Here is a 23233-nt window from a genome sequence, read left to right as displayed (position 1 = left end):
ATACAGTTTCCACTAGGGGGGTAGAACGAAATGTGGGCGTCAGGCAACAAATGGGCGGGGACCACCCTCCACCCTCTTCGGAGTAGCTTTAGGCCCTCCCTTCTACAGCACTCCGGCCTCATTGCGTTTCGTATGCTCACAGTCCGCTGTTCGCATTCCATTCATTGACAAACGGAGCTGAAAACCATTTACTAGATAACAGTAATAGTAGTAATCATTAAGTTTTCTGAACTTTTAGAGACAGTCATATTTGTTTGTGATGGTATTGAGGTGAAAAACTGAGTGAAAGTGCAGTGACTGGTGCAGAGAGCGATGTTTAACATGGACGGTATAAGCGGTAACCACCGCTGCCTACCTGTGGAGAGCAGCAGCGTTGTTCCCGTGAGCCTGGGAGGGTCACCCACTTCTGCGAATGGCTCGGATTTGTTTCTTTACGATGACTCGTCCATGTCGGATGGCAGTCTATACGCGAGCGACCAAGAGAATCTGTCCATACCAAGAAAACGGTAAGTACGACCATATTCATTACAATTTTTACTTTTTTTTTAATGTATGTTGACGTATTGACACTACTTACTTGGTTTTAAATTTTGTAATCATTTGTAACAAGCCATACGCTAGGCGATTTGTTAATATTTACTGTATACTTATACTAAATTAGTGTACTCGTATGCACTTGACAAGCGTAAAGTGCACACCTACTCGTAGTATTGATTTCAGCACAGCACTGCTATCGCTCCCTATGTTCTTACTTAGATAATTTATTCAAGCCTAAAAAGTAAGAGTTGAAGGGATGTTGATGTCGTGGGATAAGTCAGAGAATCATACCTAATTTGATTTCATAATACATCAAAAAGATTAGCGTTTTGGATAAGCACATTCGAATCCATATTTTTATTTTCCTGTCTAAATAAGCACTTTAATTTAATAATTAACTTTGCTAACTTGTTAAAATTTATCTATGTGTTAATTAATTACATTACTAGCATTACACTTAACCCGTGCATATATTGTAACCAGAATTGCTAGTTCATGGAGATCAATCTGACATAATAACATGGAGCAGCTATATGCAGGTGTATATCTGACTCAATTACACCACGTTTCAATCATTGATATTACAATAAATAATTGTTTACTATATCTCTGATACGGGACAAGATACACACTTGCCTCAAGTGAGATAGACACACTTTCCTAGACACTCATTTTTTAGGCTACGTTTTTAAATGCACATCCTTATTTAAAAGAAATTTTAAAAGTTACTTGAAGATTAAATAATATTATTTACCTATTCACAATATAAACGGATATGACGATTTTGCTTCGAATTTTATAGACCGAAATGCCTCGTGTGAGCTGCAACTCGAACCTATTAAAAAAATTGTGAGATTTCAAAATGACGATAGTCTTAAAATTGCTTGACAACGTTACCTTTAGTAATAAATTTCAATTGATCGTTTATTTACTCATGACAACAGATCATTAGTTCACGTAATATGAAGGCCAGTTACACTTGGCCTGTAGCTACACTTATCCATACTGACTGACCTTACTTACATACCTATAGGTACCCATGATCTATTTTTTTGCTTAGGTAGCTTATTCATTTTCATCGGGAAAATAAAAAAAAGGTATTTGTGTCGTGTTGTGTTTTTCTGTTAAAAGAAATAATTTGAACCCGCATTTAATAACTGGGAAAATATTTTCATAATAACACGGAGCAGCTATATACAGTTGTATAGCTGTGTCAACTACACCACGTATTAATCATGTATAGTTTCGATATCCCCTCAAACTTCTCATTCATGTGCATCAAGTTCACTCAAATTACTTTTTCTTAAATATATAGAAGTACCTATATTTAAAGACTTTAAAAACAAAATATTATTGTTATAATGCTGAGACAGGAAATAATTACTTACTTAGGTACATACCTAACCTGGATTTATTTTTTTGATCTATTTTCTTGAAAAGTTCCCATGCTGTATCCGATTTACGGCCCGAGTTTTCTTAATTTTGACTTTTCTGGCGATACCTTGCCTCAGTATAGAAAGCGTCACAATCACAACGCGGGTCGCTATCTTCGATGTTGCCGCAAAATTTAATCATTTATATAATATGTTGATGTGCCCTTATTTCAAATGATCAGCTTTTTCCCTTGATAATATAATATTGTAAAAAAGCGGCCAAGTGCGAGTCGGACTCGCCCATGAAGGGTTCCGTACCATTTATGACGTATTAAAAAAACTACTTACTAGATCTGGTTCAAACAAATTTTCGGTGGAAGTTTGCATGGTAATGTACATCATATATTTTTTTTAGATTTTTCATTCTGTTATTTTAGAAGTTACAGGGGGGGACACACTTTTTTTCACTTTGGAAATGTCTCTCGCGCAAACTATTCACTTTAGAAAAAAATGATATTAGAAACCTAAATATCATTTTTGAAGACCTATCCGTAGATAAACCACACGTATGGGTTTGATGAAAAAAAAAAATTTCTTTTAATTTTATGACGTATTAAAAAAAACTACTTACTAGATCTCGTTCAAACCAATTTTCGGTGGAAGTTTGCATGGTAATGTATATCATATATTTTTTTTAGATTTTTCATTCTGTTATTTTAGAAGTTACAGGGGCGGGGGACACACTTTTTTTCACTTTAGAAGTGTCTCTCGCGCAAACTATTCAGTTTAGAAAAAAATGATATTAGAAACCTAAATATCATTTTTGAAGACCTATCCGTAGATACCCCACACGTATGGGTCTGATGACAAAAAAAAATATTTAAATTTTATGATGTATTAAAAAAAAACTACTTACTAGATCTCGTTCAAACCAATTTTCGGTGGAAGTTTGCATGGCAATGTATATCATATATTTTTTTTAGATTTTTCATTCTGTTATTTCAGAAGTTACGGGGGGGGGGACACATTTTTCCACTTTGGAAGTGTCTCTCGCGCAAACTATTCAGTTTAGAACAAAATGTTTTTAGAAACCTCAATATCATTTTTAAAGACCTATCCATAGATACCCCACACGTATGGGTTTGATGAAAAAAGATTTTTTGAGTTTCAGTTCTAAGTATGGGGAACCCCCAAAATTTTTTGATTTTTTTCTATTTTTATGTAAACATCTTAATGCGGTTCATAGAATACATCTGCTTACCAAGTTTGAACAGTATAGCTCTTATAGTTTCGGAAAAAAGTGGCTGTGACATAATCGGACAGACAGACGGACATGACGAATCTATAAGGGTTCCGTTTTTCTATATATATTCTATAAGGGCTACGGAACCCTAAAAATCACTCAAAATTTATTATTCAGTGGAAGGTTGAAATAAGGTAATAAATCAATGGTTCATGCATTTAAAAAATATTTCAAATAACGAAAGAATTTAGACAAAACAAGCCATGAAGGAAATTATTTAATTACGATTTTTTTGTTCTGTAGCTGGGATAGTAACTTTTTAGGCGCAGGGAACGGCGATAATAAATTAAATCTATAAGACTAAATATTTGTACACCTTCATGGCAGATCACTGAGCACTGTATCAATTTACTATTATCAATATATAACCTGTGTTTCACAAATAAAATATTACTTATAAGTACTTACTAAAAGCGTTGCGAGACTTGCGAGTGCTTAATACCTCTGTACCCGTAATATTAGCAAAGTTATTGCAAAAGATCCATTGTGACCTACGATCCAATGTGCCCCACTTTCCCCTACCTAAGGGTTTTGCGTAACTTAAGAAATACCAAAGTTACATAATTTGAAAAATAATCATTTTTCGATAAAGCAGCAATTGTTTATTATTAGTTAGGTCTAAAATCATACACAGAGTCTTAGACTGCATAGAGTTGTACGAAAAAAAAACCACTTTGATATACTTGTTTTTTTTATTAGGAAAAGGTAAGCATTTGACCGCAATTTCACCTGATGGTTAGTGCCGATGCAGTCTAGGATAGAACATGCTTACCTAAAAGATGTCTATTCACTCTCGATTTAAATAGATCCAAATTATAGTGAACTGGGAATAGATTTGCAGGAAGTGAATTCCACTCCTTAGCCGTTCGCATGATAAAGCTGGATGCGTTGCGTTTAGTGCGAATCAGCGGCAGAGTAACATAAAAACTTTTTGACAGAATATCATATGCCTATGTTTGGTATTTAGTAAATAGATATTTACTACTAGGTAGTCTTTGAAGAGGGGAAAGAATTATGCGTTACCTCTATAATTATAGGTAGCTTAAGTATAATAGTTAGTTAGTGCTTCTGGGCATTTTCCGCAAATCGACAATCATTGTGTTATTTTGCGTGAAACGAGCCTAGCAAAGTTTTCAGGTTGCTAACTGCCTCTCTTAGTGAGCACGGAGTCCCTAGGTTCTATTATATTTGTTCCTGTATACTTCAACCTGTTTGCAGTCTAGGACAATGTGTTTTGTTGTTTCCTCTTCTTCCACGCACGTTCTGCACACGGGACTGTCTGTTTTACCCATATTGTGTAGGTGTTTGTTTAGTGTGTTATGTCCTGTAATTAATCCGACTATTTTACGTAGTTGGTGTCTACGTGTTTTCAATATTATGTTGGTGAGCTTGTAGTTCAATTCCGGTAAAAATATCCTTGGTCTGCCTGCATGTGTCGATGTCATTCCAGTATTTATTGTGCAGTTGTCTGTGATGTAGGTCTAGCTGGTGGCGTATATAGGATATTGGTAGGGGTATGATGGGCTCGGGTCCATATGCCGGTGTTTCTAAACCTTTCCTGACCAGTTCCTCCGCTGCATCGTTTCCTCTTGATCCACTATGCCCCTTTATCCATTGAATTGTTACTTTGTTGCCTTCTTTGCTCACTTCCGTGAGGCTAAGTTTGTCGCTGCATAGCGCTTGTATAGAACTGATTTACTGTCTGACAGGTTAAGTATAATATAGGTACCTCCTAAATTTAACTTCACATAGCATATTATCAAGCAAATCGCCTAAATAATTGTAACTGCACGTTAGTCCTAAGATATATTACATTGTATTTTCAAGTTAGCGATTTTTTTAAATTCTTAAAACAGAAATAAGTTTAACATACAGGATAACGGGTAGGTATACATATAAATAAAAATGACAGTGGTATAATTACGAGCGAGCTAAAAAGGTATAAACGTTTTGTAAATTCGGCAGCAGCTTTTAGTGTTTTTGATGTTATAGTTGGCATCTAGTAGGTAGCTGACACGGAGCGAGTGTTGCAGGTCGGAGTACCGGCGGCACCACAAGCGGCGCTCGCGCTGCCCGCAGCAGCAGATCCAGCAGCGCCAGGCGGCCAATCTGCGCGAGCGCCGGCGTATGCAGTCTATCAACGACGCCTTCGAAGGCCTGCGCGCCCACATCCCTACCTTGCCGTACGAGAAGAGGCTTTCTAAAGTAGATACTCTAAAACTGGCTATAGGATACATCAGCTTCTTAGGCGAATTGGTAAGTAATGTTATGCAATTTCATCTATTGGGTTGGTACAGTCAGCGTCAAATACTCTGTAGCAGTCAAAGTGGCCAAATAGTTCGGTACACCATACTAAATATATGGTGTACCGAACTATTTGACTACTTTGGTTGCTACAAAGTATTTGACGCTGTCTGTACATAAGTTCTTGGACACTCAAACACATTTACTAAAAATAGTTTTATTTATTATTAAAGAAATAATTATTCACAATATAATGACCGTCATGTTCAACGACATAACTATCTCTCTGGCAAAGACATTATGCCATATTCCCAAAAGGCAGGAGGCTGGTGGTCAAAAAATTAGGCGATGTCGTTTTGAAGTTGTTCATTCATAGTCTTCAAATTTCTTCTCCCTTAGATGTAATTTTAGAGTTTGAAACAGACAATAGTCCGACGTCGCAACATCAGGACTGTACGGCGGGTGAGATACCACTGTCCAGTTCAGCTCCTCCAGAATGTGACGGATAGACTTCGCAATATGTGGCCGAGCGTTGCCGTTGTCCTGAAGAAGTGATACAGATAGCCTTTTTGGACGCATAGTCGCTATTTCTGAGGCTAACTTTCGCACTTGCTCTCCATAAATAGTAGCGTCAATAGTCTGCTTCTCATCCAGGTGTTCCTAATAGAGAATGCTCTGCCAATTCCAGAAAACTGATAGCGTTATCTTTTGTTCATGACGATCTGGCTTTGGTTCCGATGACGTCCTTTCTCCACGTGGAACCCAATAGGCCTGCCGCGTTTCGTTGTTGTAGTGTACCCAGGATTCATCGACAGAGACAATGGACCTAAGAAAGTCTTGTCTGTGTGGTTGCAGGAGGTGACTTTCGCAGATGGTCACGCGTGCTGCGCGCTCGCTGTCTGTCAGAGCATGGGGTATCCACCGACTCATTATTTTGTGGTAGCCCATTGCATGCGGGTGCCGAATTATAGTGGAATGGTCGTACCCAAGTTCCTTCTCCAAGGCCCTGGTAGTCGCATCCGGATGTCTTACCAAATGTGAGCATAAAAGGTCTTTCGTCGAAGACAACTGCCCGACCGAAGCGAGGTTTGTCTTCACAACTCGTATCTCCCTTATCGAAATACTTAAACCAAAAGCTCACTGTGGAATGAGCAGTAGTGCCTTGTCCAAACGCAGTGTTTTTTTTTTCGCCCGTTTGCCTTGCATTCGTTTCTAAACCATGATTGCTCGTAGTTGACGGTTCCATTTTGAACTAAACTGAACAACCCGGAACGCGCGCGCCCTTGTATACCCCTTGGCGTAAAGCTCCTAGAACATTCTGTAGAATGATAGATTATTCTAGCGTGTATTCGAGTTAAAACCTAGAAAACTTTAAATAAAATCCAAGTGTCCGAGGATTTAAGCACCAACCCGATATATCGGTTCTTTTGTAAAATCAAAATGCTGAGCTGATCCAGTAATATGTGTATTAATAGAAATAATATGCGGAGGACATTCTAACATTCAAAAAATCATTTAATCCTGTTCAATTCACAATTCTCTGGACTGTGTTTGTGCGGTTACAAATTAAAATAGCTTTTTGACTTGAACGTGTTACAATATTTTGACTTGAAGATGATAAAATAAAATGATTTCTGATGTATTGCTGATGATAATTGCCGCTGCTGCCTGCTGCAAGTGCGAAAAAATATCATATAATCCGAATATTAATGAAATGAAATAAAACCTCCCTTTAGCTACATACGAGGGTATGCACTTACAATCTCGGCGATCCTTATAGTTAAGCCTGGCTTATAAAGTAATTGGTTTAGTATAAAGTAGGTGTAACATACTGTTAATTATAATTATATTCTATCTGATTACAGTAGCTCTTACCTAAGCTAAAGCTAACTCGGAAAGCGTTAATTGGGATACATTTTAAAACCGGGTCTAATGCGAATTTATTTTGTTACTTTTATTTGCGACAATTCGACGCTGGTTTCACTGGTCGTGGTCGCGGATTACTGTAGTTAACAAAATAAATTACGGTACGACAGACCCGGTTTTAATAGTACATTATGATACAAGTGTGCTAAGTTGGTCATTACGCACGCGCACGAGGCGATATTGTGCGCGCGAGCTGTAAGCGAGCGCGCAATAAGAAAGCCGATGTGGGTAATGACCAATGCACACGCGTTTCATACGACGTTTTTCAACATACTTGCGAGGAAAAATCAAAACTTATAAATTAGTTTTTTTTTGTCAAAACAGTAAAAGTACAATTTTCAAAATGGCTTGGAGCTTGCAGGCACTTATTCGCCATTTCATTGAAGTAAGCTACCAACAGGGTTTCTATTGAATAAAAGTTTCATATGCCGCCAATTATTTTTCACCCGATTTTGATGGTAAAATTCTATCGTTCTCGGCTCTTGCCTCTATTGGTATTACTGGCAGCGTTCTTCATTTTCAATGCTTGAAAATGACATTTTCGTCAATATACAAACCAAATATAAACTAAAAACATGCAAAAAAATGCATGCGGAAAATGGCTGGCACGTTATTTTATTTTACGCACGATTCCAATGCGCGCACAAGGCAAAAGGCGCGAATAAATTCGACTGACAGCCAATAAAAAAAAATGTAAATTGGCTAATATTTTCGTATTTCTATTCGACGGATGGAAATCAAATCGATAAAATGTTATGTTTAGGTTCATTAATGTAATTTACGATATAATTTAATATATAAATTATATTTGGTGTGATAAAACCTCTTTGAACTAACATTTGAAACCTAATAGTTGGTTAAAAAAAAAATATTACTCGACCAAATTAAGAAGGCTCCGTTTCCATGCATATTATTAGCAATCAGTTACCTTCTTAACTCAATCGGATAATATAATGAAAAAGCACGAGTGTTATAATAGACTGAAAAAGTACGCGTGTTTAATATCTAGGATTATGAGCCCAAAATCGGTGGAATAAAAACGTAGTTTTGAGCAAGTGTGTTGAAAAATGTGTTTAAAACGCGAAAGTTATGTGTGTTAATTGGGATGTTTAACAATGGACACCTTTTCTGTGAAATGACTTTGAGATCAGTCCGTATTACGACACTAGCCGACGGGCCAATTAAATTGCAGCACGGGCTGTCCTAACGATACATTTCCTTTGCAGGTACGAGCAGATCGTAATTCTCCTAGTCACATGTTAACTGGTTCGGGCAAGAAACATGACAATGAAGAACGGAAAAAAGTGGTAATACGAGGTAAGGACCCTTTTAAATACTTACTCCTTCTCGAATTAACAGTTAGAAACTTACAACTCAAATGCACTAAATCTAATTATAGAATTGGCAGATTCGACCTGTAAATTTTTCTTAAAAGTATTGTTTATATTATTATACTTTCTATATTAAGTTCACTGTTGGGTAGGTACTTATTACATACTTGCAATTTCGTCTCGATCCCGATTTTGTAAATGATGTCCATTGTGAATAGGTAGATAATGAAGCGTGCACTCATGTGGCAAGTGGTGAGTTATCGGGACGACCGTGCCAGGCGACCCCTGCACTTTGCCCCTTCATTTGTCCGTACACCTTTCCGAGATCGATACCCCGCTTTGAAGCTATAAATTAATGCTGTATGTTACCTCTGCTTTTCTAGGTAGGTATTATATCTACCTCTCGCGTCGAATGATGGTCCCTATGACAGTTTGACAGTACATTAGGGTTCCGTAGTCAACTATAGAAACCCTTACATTTTCGCTATGTCTGTCTGTCTGTCCGTCCGCGGCTTTGCTTTGCAGTGCTAGAAAGCTGCAATTTGACATGGATACATAAATCATGCACGGACATTTTTTTCACTTTAACCCAATGGTGTGGGGTATCGTTGGATAGGTCTTTCAACAAAAAGGATCTCCAATGACTATTGTTTGATAAAGTGGATACTTTCGGAAATAATCACTGAAAAAGAAAAAAATGGTTCTCCCCTCCTTTAACTTTTGAACCAGGGATCCATAAAGCTTAATAAATACTTTTAATGAAAACTATAGCGAACATGATCGGTGCAGTCGTTTTTGAGTTATTGCAAATAGTCTTCTCTTCTTAGTAAAAAGACAAAAAGCGCTGCGAAGATACTCCCTTACTTATGCTTGTAATGTACAGTCAGTAATATTATTTGCTTTGCACCTTTGCATATAAATGTCTATCCAGGGGGGGTACCTTTTCTCTGCAGATGACTGTACATGATACTTACTAATAGCCCTCTTTTAGCCTATTTTACCAGAATTGTAACTACGAAGCGAAGATTTGTTTATACCTATATGGAATACGTCACGTGAACCGTTTGAAGACTATTTCTCAAACAGCATGCAGCATGGGAACTGTGTTGTACCCTAGAACAGTTCCTTCAAGTTACTTTTGGGATGGGAATATTTTAAAAATAATTGAAGAAATATGTTGTTACATGGTTTTTACCAAGTTCTTATTGCTTAAATCAAAGCTTAAATGTTACATTTCTAAATAAGTTATAGTACTTTTCCAACTGCATGGATACGGTGCCACATGTCATCTCAATACCTACTACGAGTATATTGCGAGATTTTGCGTTTTAACGTTATAAATTGTACAAGAATATAGTAAAAACATATTTCGTCAATTATTGTTTAAAGTAAACCCAACGAAAAGAGATTTGAAGAAACTGTCATAGAAGTAAACATTCGTCGCGAGAGGTACCTGTAGGTAGGTAGATTAACGGACAATAATCGGAAAGGGGTTATTAGAGCCTAGTAAGGTCATTATTAATTGTGCATGAAACGCCGCTTTATTATGTCAATATGCTTTCTCCTATTTCCAGAATTAAGCAGGTAGTAAATACTAGGACTCCATAGTTGCTGGTCCGTAAGAAACGTAAAGCCGTATTTTTTCTAAAACCAATCAAGACTAAACAAGGTTGCTACTGCAATAAAATATTTTTACAATATGTAGGTTATTCCTCTTTTTTTACAAAAAAAATAATAATAAAAAAAAATCTTTATTGGTAATTTTAATCCTTTGAATCCTATGATTTAAAGATTTTATTTTTACAAGACCTTTTAATCATAACTAAAACATCGGTGATTTGTGGTAGCAAATCTAGTATTGCACTTGTAACACTACACGTAGACAAGATTCCAATCGTTCACGCTCCGTAGAGTAGCGTAGTTATCTCTCTCTATCACTCTTCCATATAAGTACGACAGTGACAGTTGCGTTTCGTTCGCTACGGAGCGTTAACGATTCGCATCTTGTCTACGCACACCCAGTAGGGCTAAGATGGTCGGCTCTTTATCATATGTCACCACGCCTCTCACATTCTAACAAGTATGTAAGCACGAAAGTGACGGGCATAGTGACAAGTAATAAAAATGGAACCATGATGCCACCGCAGGTATCTCCAAAAGTTTAGTCGGTACCTAAATGTTACCGGTGACCATAGAGTTTGCAGCTTCTTCGCTCAACGCATTAGCGGAGATATGCTGCATGCGTTCGACGGTACAATGCCACAGGCGGATAATCTGTAATAGTTTATTAGTTTTATTATCCGACTACGGCAAAGCAAAAGGAAGTTTATTATTTTGACCGGTATGTATATTCGTCTGTTCCCTCATAACTTCTCAAATACTCATTAAAATTTGACAAAACCGGTTACGATTAGAATCGTCTTGATTTTCCGCTTATTGTATGTCTAGTCTAGATAATTACTGTACCTACATACCTACCTACTCTTTATCCCTAGATATATTATTGACACTAAAACGAGTATTATTTATGATATGGTATGATATGATATCAAAATGATGTAGTTACCTTCCTATCGTACATTTCGCTCGTACTTGCCCGTTCACATATTGGAGAGAGCGAGACGTACGATAGCAAAATGATATCCTTTAGATAACATTCTGATGTCAGTTTTCACTAAAACTCATACATATTTCAATCAAACATGGCATGGCCAAAATGTCTTTCATTAACTGTTCATGGTTTTTCTCATTATTTTTGGACTACTGTTCAAAGGTTTAAAAAAGAACGGGGTAGGGTGATATTTTTAACGTGCAGAGGACAGGTACAGTTGCCATGAGATATATCCGAGCGGCCGAGGTGCTCAAAAATATATGAACACACACTCTAAAGCCTTGACAATAAAGGCCTGTTCAGATAATTGTGAGCACCTTCTTTTCTAGATTTTATGATACAACTTTGCCGGCGTATTTGTTATGTCACTTAACTAACTAAGCCACGAATGCACAGAGGGACATAGCAATACTAACAAAGATGCCTAACTGAAAATGTTATGAAAATAATTCTTGCAAAGCCACGATGAGAGCAAACAAGATGCTTTCTTTTATAAACAATTCAAATTGCATATTGGAAACAGTTGCGATCAGAAATATGTTATGTGGTGTTCACAATGTACTTTTAAAATAGTGTGAACATTCTGAACATGTATAGTACGTATTTGAGGAGTTTCGTCGATTTTATCTGCTAAAAAGAAACCTTATTTTTCGGGAGCCGGTAACAAAATGACACTCGGAAGTAATTGCGTGTACGGTATCACGTTATCATCGCGATCGATTGGTCCAGGTGGTGGCGGCGCGCGGTTCCCACGGCCGCGCAAGCGCATCCCGCCCGTCGCGTGATGAGCGCCCACTCCCGTCCGCCTGATGCTCCATGCTCTCACGCGATGTCATCCAATTCGTTGCAGATTCTTTGCAGGGGTGAATATGGGACTTGTAATATGCCAGAAAATGTAATTTAAAAAAAAATTTGCACTCCATTTACCTGCGATATTTATTAATTATTATAGTAGATATTTATGTAATTAGCACAGCCATTTTTCTTACATGAATGTGTAATTTTAATAAGTTACTTACCCAAGCATTTCCAAAAACCCTTATGAAATAAAAAATATACGGCTATTATTATTATTTGTTTTAAAACCTGTGTACAGTAAGTATCAAATATGAATAAGTACATACAATTATTAAGACCCTTGATTATTCGAAAGTAGGTATGTATAGTTTATAGCAAATGTGGTTTCGCCTCTGCCAAACACTTTTAGGGTTCCGTAGTCAACTATAGTTATAGTTTCGCCATGTCCGTCTGTCTGTCTGTCTGTCCGAGGCTTTGCTCCGTGGTCGTTAGTGCTAGAATGCTGAAATTTGGCATGGATATATAAATCAATAAAGCCGACAAAGTCGTACAATAAAATCTAAAAATTTAATTTTTTTTAGGGTACCTCCCCTACACGTAAAGTGGAGGTGAAATTTTTTTTTCGCTTCAACCCTAGAGTGTGGGGTATCGTTGGAAAGGTCTTTCAAAACTAATAGGGGGTTTTCAAGAAACATTTTTTGCTAAAGTGAATATATTCGGAGATAATCGCTCCGGAAGAAAAAAAAATGTGTCCCCCCCCCCTCTAACTTTTAAACCATAGGTCCAAAAAATATGAAAAAAAATCGTGGAAGTAGAGCTTAAGAAAGACATTAAATGAAAACTATAGCGGACATGATCAGTTTAGCTGTTTTTGAGTTATCGCAAAAAGTTAAAAAGACTTACTTTAATTAGGTACTGATTATGCACCGTTTCATCCCTTGGTTAACAATTTAAGCTCCAGTTTAGCTTATTGTGACGGAAGAGTAACTACGGAACCCTACACTGAGCGTGGCCCGACATGCTCTTGGCCGGTTTTTTTTAGTTACAATCGGTCCAAGTGCACATCAGGCTCCTAAAAGTGTAAACAAGGGAGACGTGTTTGACGACAATCACCGGAGCAAATTGAAAGACCCTTCATAAACTGTTAGGCGGGGTGTATTAGAAAACTATTAAGCACTCAAGTCCCCTTTCGGTATTATTATCTACTTATTTGTATACGCTACCTTTACAACTACATTTCAGTAGGTATTCCTGCATACATTTTTGGCCCGCCGATTCACTAATTTCTGTCGCTTTGTTCTACTAATCTACAAGGTGAATACTAAAATTGAACAGCACATCTAGCACATTTTGTCGAAATTCGCGCACCTGTGTAGTCCCCATTTTCAACTCTGGTTGTTGACGTAGGTATTAGAAAATATGTTTAGACGATTTGATGTATATTAATTAATGTTATGTCCCTTTATTTGACTTTTTTCTGTTTTATTTATTCTTATAATAAAAGTTAAGCCAATTTTCTGGGCAATGCAGGTATCTGATCAAGATACCTACATAATTGTACACCGTATTTTTTTTGTAGACCATTTTTTGCGCTATCAGGTGCAGTGCAAGCGAGCCTTGAACACACGATTTTTATTATATTTTAAAGAAAAGGCTAGTTGCCATTTTCGCTTCTAGTTTATTATAGGGTATAAAATCTAGCTACACATAAATGGTTTCCATGCATGTAGGTACATGTACCCTGTTTAAAAAAAAATATATCATTCAGAATATTAGAATTAAGCAACACGTAATCTTTTTTTCAATTAGAGGCAGTAAAACGCTATCAAAACAGAGGAGATTATGATGCACGTGCGTCTCGCAGCTCCGTCGTCGGATGCTGGTGTGGCGCGGCGCTGCGCGCCGACGGGCGTGGCTAGGCGGCAACGACAAGTGCTAGAATAGTAACCCTGGCACGCGGAGGCGATATGTTCTATAATCATTATTTATTTATAATTGCCAGTCTTAGTATTCGGCCCTGAAGTATGAATAATATGTATTATGAATTAAGCGTCAGCCGCAGGTCGCATACGTACATACTGACTTCTTGTCTATAGTACTCTACCCACCTAAGTAGAAATAATATTTACAAAAATTGAAGATGACAATTGAAATTTTAGTACTGTTTTTAAAGAAAAGCTCATGTCAAACCTGTTTGGTATTTTTATTTGCTACTGGCATTACTTTTTATCAATACAAGTAAAGAACAAATTTGACATTTTGTAACACGTAAAATTGTATCCGGATTGATGTTTGATTATTACTTACCATAAAATCCTTTTTAAAATTAATTTTCCAAAATGCCTATTAAATTATTGTTAGCCCGTCAAGTATTTGATTCTACTGGGATCCCGACAGTGGAGGTAGACTTAGTGACCGAACTTGGCCTATTTCGTATCGGAGTGCCAAACACCGACACTAAAAAAGTCGCTGAAGCAGTTCAGCTTCGTGATAACAATCCCGCCGAGTATCGAGGAATGGGCGTCAAGGCTGCAGTTAAAAATATAAATACAATTTTAGCTCCTGAACTCATAAAGCAAAATCTTGAAGTCATAAATCAAAAGGAAATCGATGATTTTATGATTGCTCTGGATGGATCCGAAAACAGATCACGATTAGGTGCGAACGCCATCATGGCCGTATCATTGGTGGTGGCAAGAGCCGGGGCGGCCAAGAAGGGTATTCCTATTTACAGACACATCTCGGATTTAGCTGGCACAAACACCATAATACTTCCAGTACCACATCTAACCATTCTAACAGGCGGGATTCTCTCTACGAATGGACTACCATTTCAAGAGTATTGCGTGATGCCTACCGGCGCCACAAACTTTTCGGATGCCATGAGAATGGGGACAGAAGTATATCACTACGTCAAGCAGGTTGTGAAAGAAAAGTATGGCGTCTTAGCTACTTATGCCGCTGATAACGGAGGCATGTCAATTCCTATGGAAGGGCACCGTGATGCTCTCGTCTTCCTCACCGACGTCATAAAGCAGTGCGGTTTTACGGGTAAAGTAGAAATCGCCATCAATGCGGCGGCTACTGACTTTTACAAAGATGGTTCGTACGATTTAGAGTTTAAAAATCCCCATTCCAACCCACAAGGGTATATGTCATCAGACAAACTTGCGGAGGTATTTCTGGACAACATAAAAGAGTTTCCTGTATGCTCCGTCGAAGATCCATTTGAATACGACGACTGGGGCGCCTGGTCAAATATGACTAGTCGGACGCAAGCGCAAGTTTGTGGAAACGATTTGACCCAAACAAGCTTAAGGAGAATCGGATTAGCAGTGGAGAAAAAAGCTGGCAACTCTGTAGCTTTGCGTCTGAATCAGGCGGGAACAGTGACGGAGGTCATAGAAGCTTTCAAGCTAGCAAAAGCGAATGGGATGGGATGTGTGGTGATGGACCGCGCAGGCGATACCGAAGACTTGTTCCTAGCCGACTTGGTGGTGGGCCTATCTTGTGGCCAGATCAAGTGTGGGGGACCGACACGCGGCGAGCGTATCAGCAAATACAACCAAATATTGAGGATTGAGGAAGAACTCGGGGCATTGGCGAAATACGCTGGCAAAAATTTCAGAGGCCAACAATAATGGAATTCCACCCAATTATATCTTGTAATATTCTCAATGTAACTAACTAAATTGATGTATTTTCTCAAATAAATTTAATTAAAAGGACATTTAACTTCTTATCCATTCTATGACTTTATAATTTATAGTCTGCCACCGAAACGTGATAAGATACCTATCTATTAAAATAAATGATACAGCAAATATAAAAAAGAAGGTAGTATTCTCTTAAAAACTAGTCTTTAAGCATTATTATTTTTTGGCATATCTCTATATTATCAACGATACTCCTATACATATAAATACAATGCTGCGCTAAGCAGTGCGGCGTAAGCGCCCTCGACAAAAGATTCAGATTTCATAGCACAACTCACAATTAATTCAATATACAATTAATAAGATAAATGTCATCCAAACGTTAATTTCTCTTTAACTATTTTTATTTTGGACTTGTACCGAATTTAATGTTTTTGATCACTTTTAAGGCAGTTTACTGTAACTCTAATCGACTTATAATTGTTTATTAAAATACTTTATATTTATGCTATACTATTTCTACTGTTATATTATTGCTGAATTCTAAAACATTTTGGTGGTAACTAGTGGTTTTTATTTTGTAAAAGGTGGAGAAAAAAAATCCCAGGAGTTACCACTGGTAACAACGTGGTGGTAATGGTAACTAGTGGGAATAACCGCTATTTCTCACTATCTTTGCTAAGATACTTATTCGGTTGTATCTATTAGTTTCTTGAATTGTGGTCTACTCAAATATGCATATGTATTGAATTTGTCCGAGTGGCATACGCGACAACCGGGCTAATAGCCGGAAACACTCATTATGTCCATTGTGAGATCGCCTAAACTGTTATTAATGCACTTGTCCAACTTTTCAAATAGGGTGCAGGGTGGTTCCCAAATATGTCGATACTGTAGGTACATACCTATGTCGTCATTTACGAGACTAGTAGAAATAGCATAAAAGAGAATTATCAAATTTACGGAAAAAGTATAAAGGATAAAACGTAGATAGGTTCCTACCTACAAGTTCATAAGTAGTGTATATCTTAAGTTCACGTCAAAAGATACCGGTTTGTGCTGTGGGTAGGTACGACCACTTCGACCAAACTTTTGAGCATTTATCTCATAAAAATACAATTTCAAGACGGTCAGTCATTAACAACATTGTTCAAATATTAATTGTTGTAACAATCGACACAGGTCAAACCCTATCTGCGATATCGTAGAGGGGGCTAAGTTGGAAACATAACAGCGCGCACGTGCGCGACCCTCACATTACACCCCACGAATAAAAGAATAACACTACGGTATTATACCACATTCGCGAATACTTAGTTTGGATTGTCCTCGGGGGCCACTCTGCGCTCTCGCCTAAATAATTGTGGATAAATAAACCTTAAATATACTTACACGTTAGGGACACCCCAATTCGATTATAAATACAATGAAAGAAAAGGAGATTGGAGATTAGTTTTTTTACGTTTTCATTTATAGAGTTTTGTTTTGTTAATAAAAGTTTGAGTTAGGTAAGGTTTATTATTTTTCACCATACCAGCTGGTAACGGCTCTCTCGATTACTCAAAAACTGATAAAAATGTTGCATTTTATCCACATGTGGGACAAAGTATTCTGATATAAATTTTGAGTTGTTTCCGTATGTTGGCTGGTAGAATTTATTTTTAAATGATGGTTTTGAATGATAAATACTAAATATCGTTCATTTGAATTTGATTATGATTGATTTTGTTCGATTTTTTTTAAGTTAGTGTTTTCCTCGCGTTGGTGTGGTGAAAAATTGTGTTTCACTCGGGGGCAAAATTTGTTTAACCCCCCTACCGTGAAACCTTACTTTACTCCTTGCGTGAAACCCTGGCAACGCTCAAGATTCCACTTTTCGAACTGATCGCTACACGCTCGTGGATCAAGTTTGGAATCTTTCGCTTGCTCGGGTATCAATATTAGCACGAGCGGTTAAACAACAACTTTGAAACAAATAACTATTACCTATACATATATGTGATCATGATAAGATTGGAATACAGGTCCTAAGGACTTCACTGAGAAGGTAAGGTATAATTCAGGTTATTGGTCCGGATACTACTGATTATTAAATTCAATAAACTTCTAATTGCGTTTGTTTTATTTCTTCCGATTAAAACAAAACTGGTCAAGTGCGAGTTGTAATGGGTTCCGTACAAACTTACCTCTGCAAATAATTTGATTCCCGAATTTTCCGATACCCTTACGAAAAGATAAAATGTACTAATCATTTTTTGATGTAACTACAAATTTACTTAAGAGGGAAGAATAGCTTTACGATCCTAACGAAATAACGGTACTTTTTGTATGAAATTCCATTTCGGGAGAAAACGGTTTTCACTAAATAAATCTTAACAAATCACTTTGATTTTGATGTCAGTCGCTTCAGCATAATATATTCTAGTTTATAGGTTTCTCTAGCTTACGCACGTCTCCGTAGAACCTGGAAGCACAGAAACTTTAACGCCTAACCATTTTCTTCTTGGTTCTTCTTCCGTCTTACCTCACCTTGGCGCCTTTAATGACTCTGGTTATTTCCTGTAAAAGCAATGGAGAATCGCCCAACGACTGGCTGACTTATACTGGAGAAGATGGGTGAAAGAAATCCTCCCGGACCTGCTACCAAGTAAAAAATGGACACAAGAAGTGAGGCCCTTACAAGTGGGAGACCTCGTCCTTATTGTAGACACTGATGGTCCTCGATGCGCTTGGGCAAAAGGTTTAGTAGAACAGCTGATGCCAGGCAAAGATGGCCGATTAAGAGCCGTTAGAATTAAAACCAAAAGTGGTGTACTTACCCGATCGGCTGCACGCGTAGCCCGCATACCACTAGGTGGTGAGTGCTGCAAAGCAGCATTGGGGTGGAGGATGTTGCCGACGACTACCGAACGCCGCTCGGGGTGAGGGCGCGCGGGGCAGGGATGACCCCACCAACCAGAGATCCGAATGCGAGTCATACTGAACGGACGTTATTTTGCTAATATATTTTTCTTTTCTCTTACATTCCTAATATGTACTGTGTATTGTGCTATATATTTTAAATAAAGTATAGTGCATAATTTGACCATTTTTATTGAAGAAAACCACTACAAACTAAAACAGCTAACTCCAACAAAGTCATACTTAGATCGGTACTAGGGCACTCCGACATTAACGAAAACGAAGAAGCAGATGAACTTGCTAGAAAGGGCGCCGACACACCCCTGGTCGGCCAAGAACCGTTCTTTGGAATCGCAAAACGGGATGCATATTCTCTGCTCAGCAACTTAGAAAAAACAAGAGCAATCGATTGGTGGAAGTTCTTCAAAGGACAAGAACACTCGAAAGCTCTATTCAAAGGGTTCAACAGCAAATTTGCTAAAGAGCTTCTAGGGCTCAAAAGACACAAAACTTGCGCGGTGACCAGAATATTGACTGGACACTGTAAGTTGAACAAACACATGTTTCAAATTGGGAAGAAAGAAGATGCGACATGCAGGTTCTGCAAGGAGTCAGAGGAGACTTCAATGCACATTCTCTGTTCCTGTGGACCACTAATGTCAAAAAGAAGTACACACTTTGGGCGGCATATATTGCAACCCTATGAGGTAGTATGAGGTACAGAACATTACGGCCCAAAGCATCTGGAATTTCCTAGATTCAACGGGCATTAGTAGGTAATGAACTCTAAAGGGCTGTCACAATAGATCACTGCCTGGTCGACGTGGCACTCAAAGGCCCACAAACTCCAATAATAATTATAGGTTTCGCTTTTACAAAGAAAAAACTTTTTTTGTATTGCAAATTTCGAAAAAAAAGGAAATCTAATAAACCTAGTTTTTCATTGTGTCAATGACATACTAAGAAATCAAAGAGAATGGAAAATTTTAGAAATGGAAAAGCATTCTCTCTTTATACATATATGGACGATCACGCGCTATATTACTTCCCTCTTAATTCATTAATTAAAATTTACTCAATAAATAAAGTAACTGGGTCAAACATAACACTGATTTCCCTTCTTTCCTGTAGACATACCCAAAAGTTAAGGGCTATAAAGCTATTAACTATTGGCCACAAGAGAGAAAACTTGTGTTTGTCCGAACTGTAGGTACAGTTTAGGCACAGTATTTTTAGAACCAGTAGTCCAACTTCAAACATTTCATAAATTTCGTTCGAAATTAAAAATCTCGGACGCAGGGCTGTGCCAAGGAATTTCTTTTATTTTTACATTCCTTGATTTACACTGCATATTTTTTTGTTCGAAGTTGCACTACTCGTGATCGGTGTACACTGGCGGAACCCTAACTAGTGATTAAATTACTTCGTTGAGTCACAATGGTCTTAAGCGCTTAAGTCTTTTATGTCAATTATGCCATTTTGTTTCTAAAAAACGAAACGATAGAAAAATTATATCTGACTACCCAACCTACTAACAAAATTTACATATAGAGGTATATATATACATAAACTACGTCCTGCTGCAGACAAGAACATCAGGACGTACGAACGAAAGCATTTTGGCCCAAGCTGAATCGTTTGCTAACGCTCAATTGATAAAAGATCGATCTTACATCGACACCCAATAAAAAAAGCTAGGTGCAATGAAATGTATAAAAAATGTGCTTGTTTCAGGAAACAACTTCCAGTCGCACTCCCTGTCTTGGTCGCGGCGGGGCGAGCGCCCGCCCGGCGGCCTGCTGCACGCCAAGATTTGGATCCCGGAGGACCCCAGGACCCTAACCAAAACCAGTGATAAAGAAGAACTAAGATAGATCTCTAGGCGTTCAATAAGGACCTATGTACCTAACTATCTAGAGTAGCGATAGATATTGCATTGATCTCATTATTAAACGTAGGTACGAGTGAGGTACCTACTAGTAATAGGAAGCAACACATTTCGCGCACAGTTGAAACTTAGCTTTTCAGTAAACTGTATATACCAGTCAGCAGCAGAGGGTGTGGTGGTGCAATAACATATACTAATCTATGGTGGTGATCAAAGAAAAATGTTCACAGACAGACTACACAGAACAATCTGCGGTTTTTAATTGATCGCAGGCCGCGTAGCCAGCATGCTAATCGTGAGGGCTCCGTAGCGTATCGTAGTCATCTCTCTCTCTATCACTCTTCCATGTGCGACAGTGACAGTTTCGTTTCGTTCGCTACGGAGCGTTAAGAGGCAACAGGAGTGGTCATTTCACCGTACAAATGTACTCGACTGTTTCCTCCGTGGTTTTTGAAGCTAGAGCAATGATTTTTACAACACAGATTATTATTATTAATATCTGTGTCGGACTGCTTTTTTTTTATATTGTTGTTTCTTAAGGCGCTAGTCCACTTCAAATATTCGCAAAAATGGCCTAATTCACTAGGCCGCAAGAAGAAGCATGTTAATTAAAACAGACATCAATTAGCCTAAAGAGCAAAACAGTCCGACACAGATAATTTCATTACCATTTAGGTTTCAATATTTCGTTACATTTGATTAAGTTTTCGAGGAGAAAACAGTCGAGTACGAAACATCGTTTTTTGAGATTTTTACGCAGGTTTTTTGCCTAACCTAGCGTTGTCCTTATCGGACTAGTCTTAGGAACCGCTTTCGTTAGCGAGACGGATATATTCACCTAAAATATTTAAATCTCAGCTCCCGTATCCTCTTAACGATTGGCACGTTGGGTACGCGGGCTAATTCAGTCTTCGATCTTATGACGAAATATATTTCTATAGTGATTTCTCGTCAATTGAATAGTCATGTACGTAATTTAGGTTAGTACTCGTAGGTATGTTAATAGTAGTAGGTAAGTAGGTATATTTCTACTAATGACTGTTTTTTGTTGGAAAGCTTTAAATGTATGCTTTATCCATGAAATCCTAGATTTATTTTGAGATATGAAGATCTAAATATACCTACTAAAGTCCCGCGTAATAAATAAATAGTTAGGTACCTACCTACCTATCTCTCGCTAAAGATTATGATACCAGAAATCTACTGAAATCGGTTAGCTCAAATGGTACTTAGTAGCTATAATGTAAATAGAAATGTATAATAAGTACTTATGTACATGTTTCAATAAAATTGTTAAAGGCAAAGAATATTAAGGGTCACGTTGCTTTTTTTTAATACTACGTCGGTGGCAAACAAGCACACGGCCCGTCTGCTTCTTTGTAAGCAGTCTCCGTAGTCTATGGACGCCTGCAACTCCAGATGTGTTACATTCGCGTTGCCCACTCTAACACTATGCACCTTCTTTAAGCTCTGGCAACCTTACTCACCGGCAGGAACACAACACTATGAGTAGGGTCCAGTGTTATTTGGGTCTGGGTTTCTTTACGTTTTGATGGTTGTTAGTTTTTATATTTCCATCTAGGCTCACTTACTTTTTAAACTATTCTGCACTATAACTAACTACAGCCTGTGTATTCGGTCGATACATGTAACAATATTCAGTAATGAATACCTATAAGTAATTAAAATAGGGGCTCATTTACTCAGTGCGAGAATTCGCTTGCGAGTTTCATTACATTGCGGTATTTGATCGGTCGGCCAAATTAGTTGTAACCTCAATAGTCCGCAATGTCACTCAAATTGATTGCGATTTCGCTTGCTGTCTAAATCAGCCCTAACAAAGGTATATGTGGCTGTTTTATTATACCTCGTTAAGTACATAATATAGGTACTTACAGCCAACCTACCTATTATTAGCTAGCAGATGAGACTACGCTACGTCAAGAGTATGTACGAGTAGGTACCTACATTCTTTAATAGTTTTACTAAACAACACATGTTTGAGTTTCACTTTTGACGCTTTAATCTATCCGTCACTACGTATTGATGCCTAATTAATGAAATACCTAATTAATCACTAAACCATATACTACTCGTAAATACCTACTTAATCACTAAACCATATACTACTCTTAAAACAAAGTCCCCGGCCGTGTCTGTCTGTGTGTATGTATGTTCGCGATAAACTCAAAAACTGCTGCTGTTCATGCGGTTTTCACCTATCGATAGTGATTCTTGAGGAAGGTTTAAGTGTATAATTTGTTAACCCGTGCGACTACGGGACGGGTCGCTAGTGGCACTCGCTACGCTTAATAATCAATACCGATTTTAAGTAAGTAGGCACATCACATGTCATACCCATAATTATGGGTATGGTCTTTAATTAAAGAACTTTAGTTTTAGGTACTACATTTTGCAGGATATATAGCCCGTAGAATTAGTGTGGGTCAAAAACTGTGTCTATTTCAGTAAAATGCTACTAAGTATGTACTTCAACAGTATTCAGTAAAGCTACTACTGGTTTACCTACTATATATGCGTCACCCAAAGAGCTGAATAATTTTATAGATAATCGAGGCTCCATATGCCTCCCTACCATCAACCAGGTGTTATGATTCTCAGGGGGCAAGTTCAGTAGGCAGGAGTTTGTAAGCACTTAGGTAAC

The 23233-nt window shown here is 37.8% G+C and overlaps 1 protein-coding gene across 2 annotated transcripts; it reads left to right on the top strand.

Moving 5' to 3' along the window:
• Positions 1-139: 139 nt before the first annotated feature.
• Positions 140-22414, top strand: LOC133517395 (enolase-like). Of its 2 annotated transcripts, none has more exons than XM_061850710.1 (4): positions 140-506; positions 5247-5469; positions 8610-8700; positions 14485-15853. In XM_061850710.1, exons 1-4 carry the CDS (start codon positions 313-315, stop codon positions 15762-15764), a joined length of 1788 nt encoding a protein of 595 aa, XP_061706694.1. In that variant the 5' UTR covers positions 140-312; the 3' UTR covers positions 15765-15853. The 2 variants fall into 2 exon arrangements, with proteins under 2 accessions (XP_061706694.1, XP_061706684.1); XM_061850700.1 differs by lacking the exon at positions 14485-15853 and adding an exon at positions 20415-22414 and having other exon boundaries at positions 145-506.
• Positions 22415-23233: the final 819 nt, after the last annotated feature.

This window comes from Cydia pomonella, chromosome 1 (assembly GCF_033807575.1).
Source record: "Cydia pomonella isolate Wapato2018A chromosome 1, ilCydPomo1, whole genome shotgun sequence".
In the NCBI taxonomy this organism is placed as follows: Eukaryota; Metazoa; Arthropoda; class Insecta; order Lepidoptera; family Tortricidae; genus Cydia; species Cydia pomonella.
This window is presented reverse-complemented; position numbering and strand designations above follow the sequence as displayed.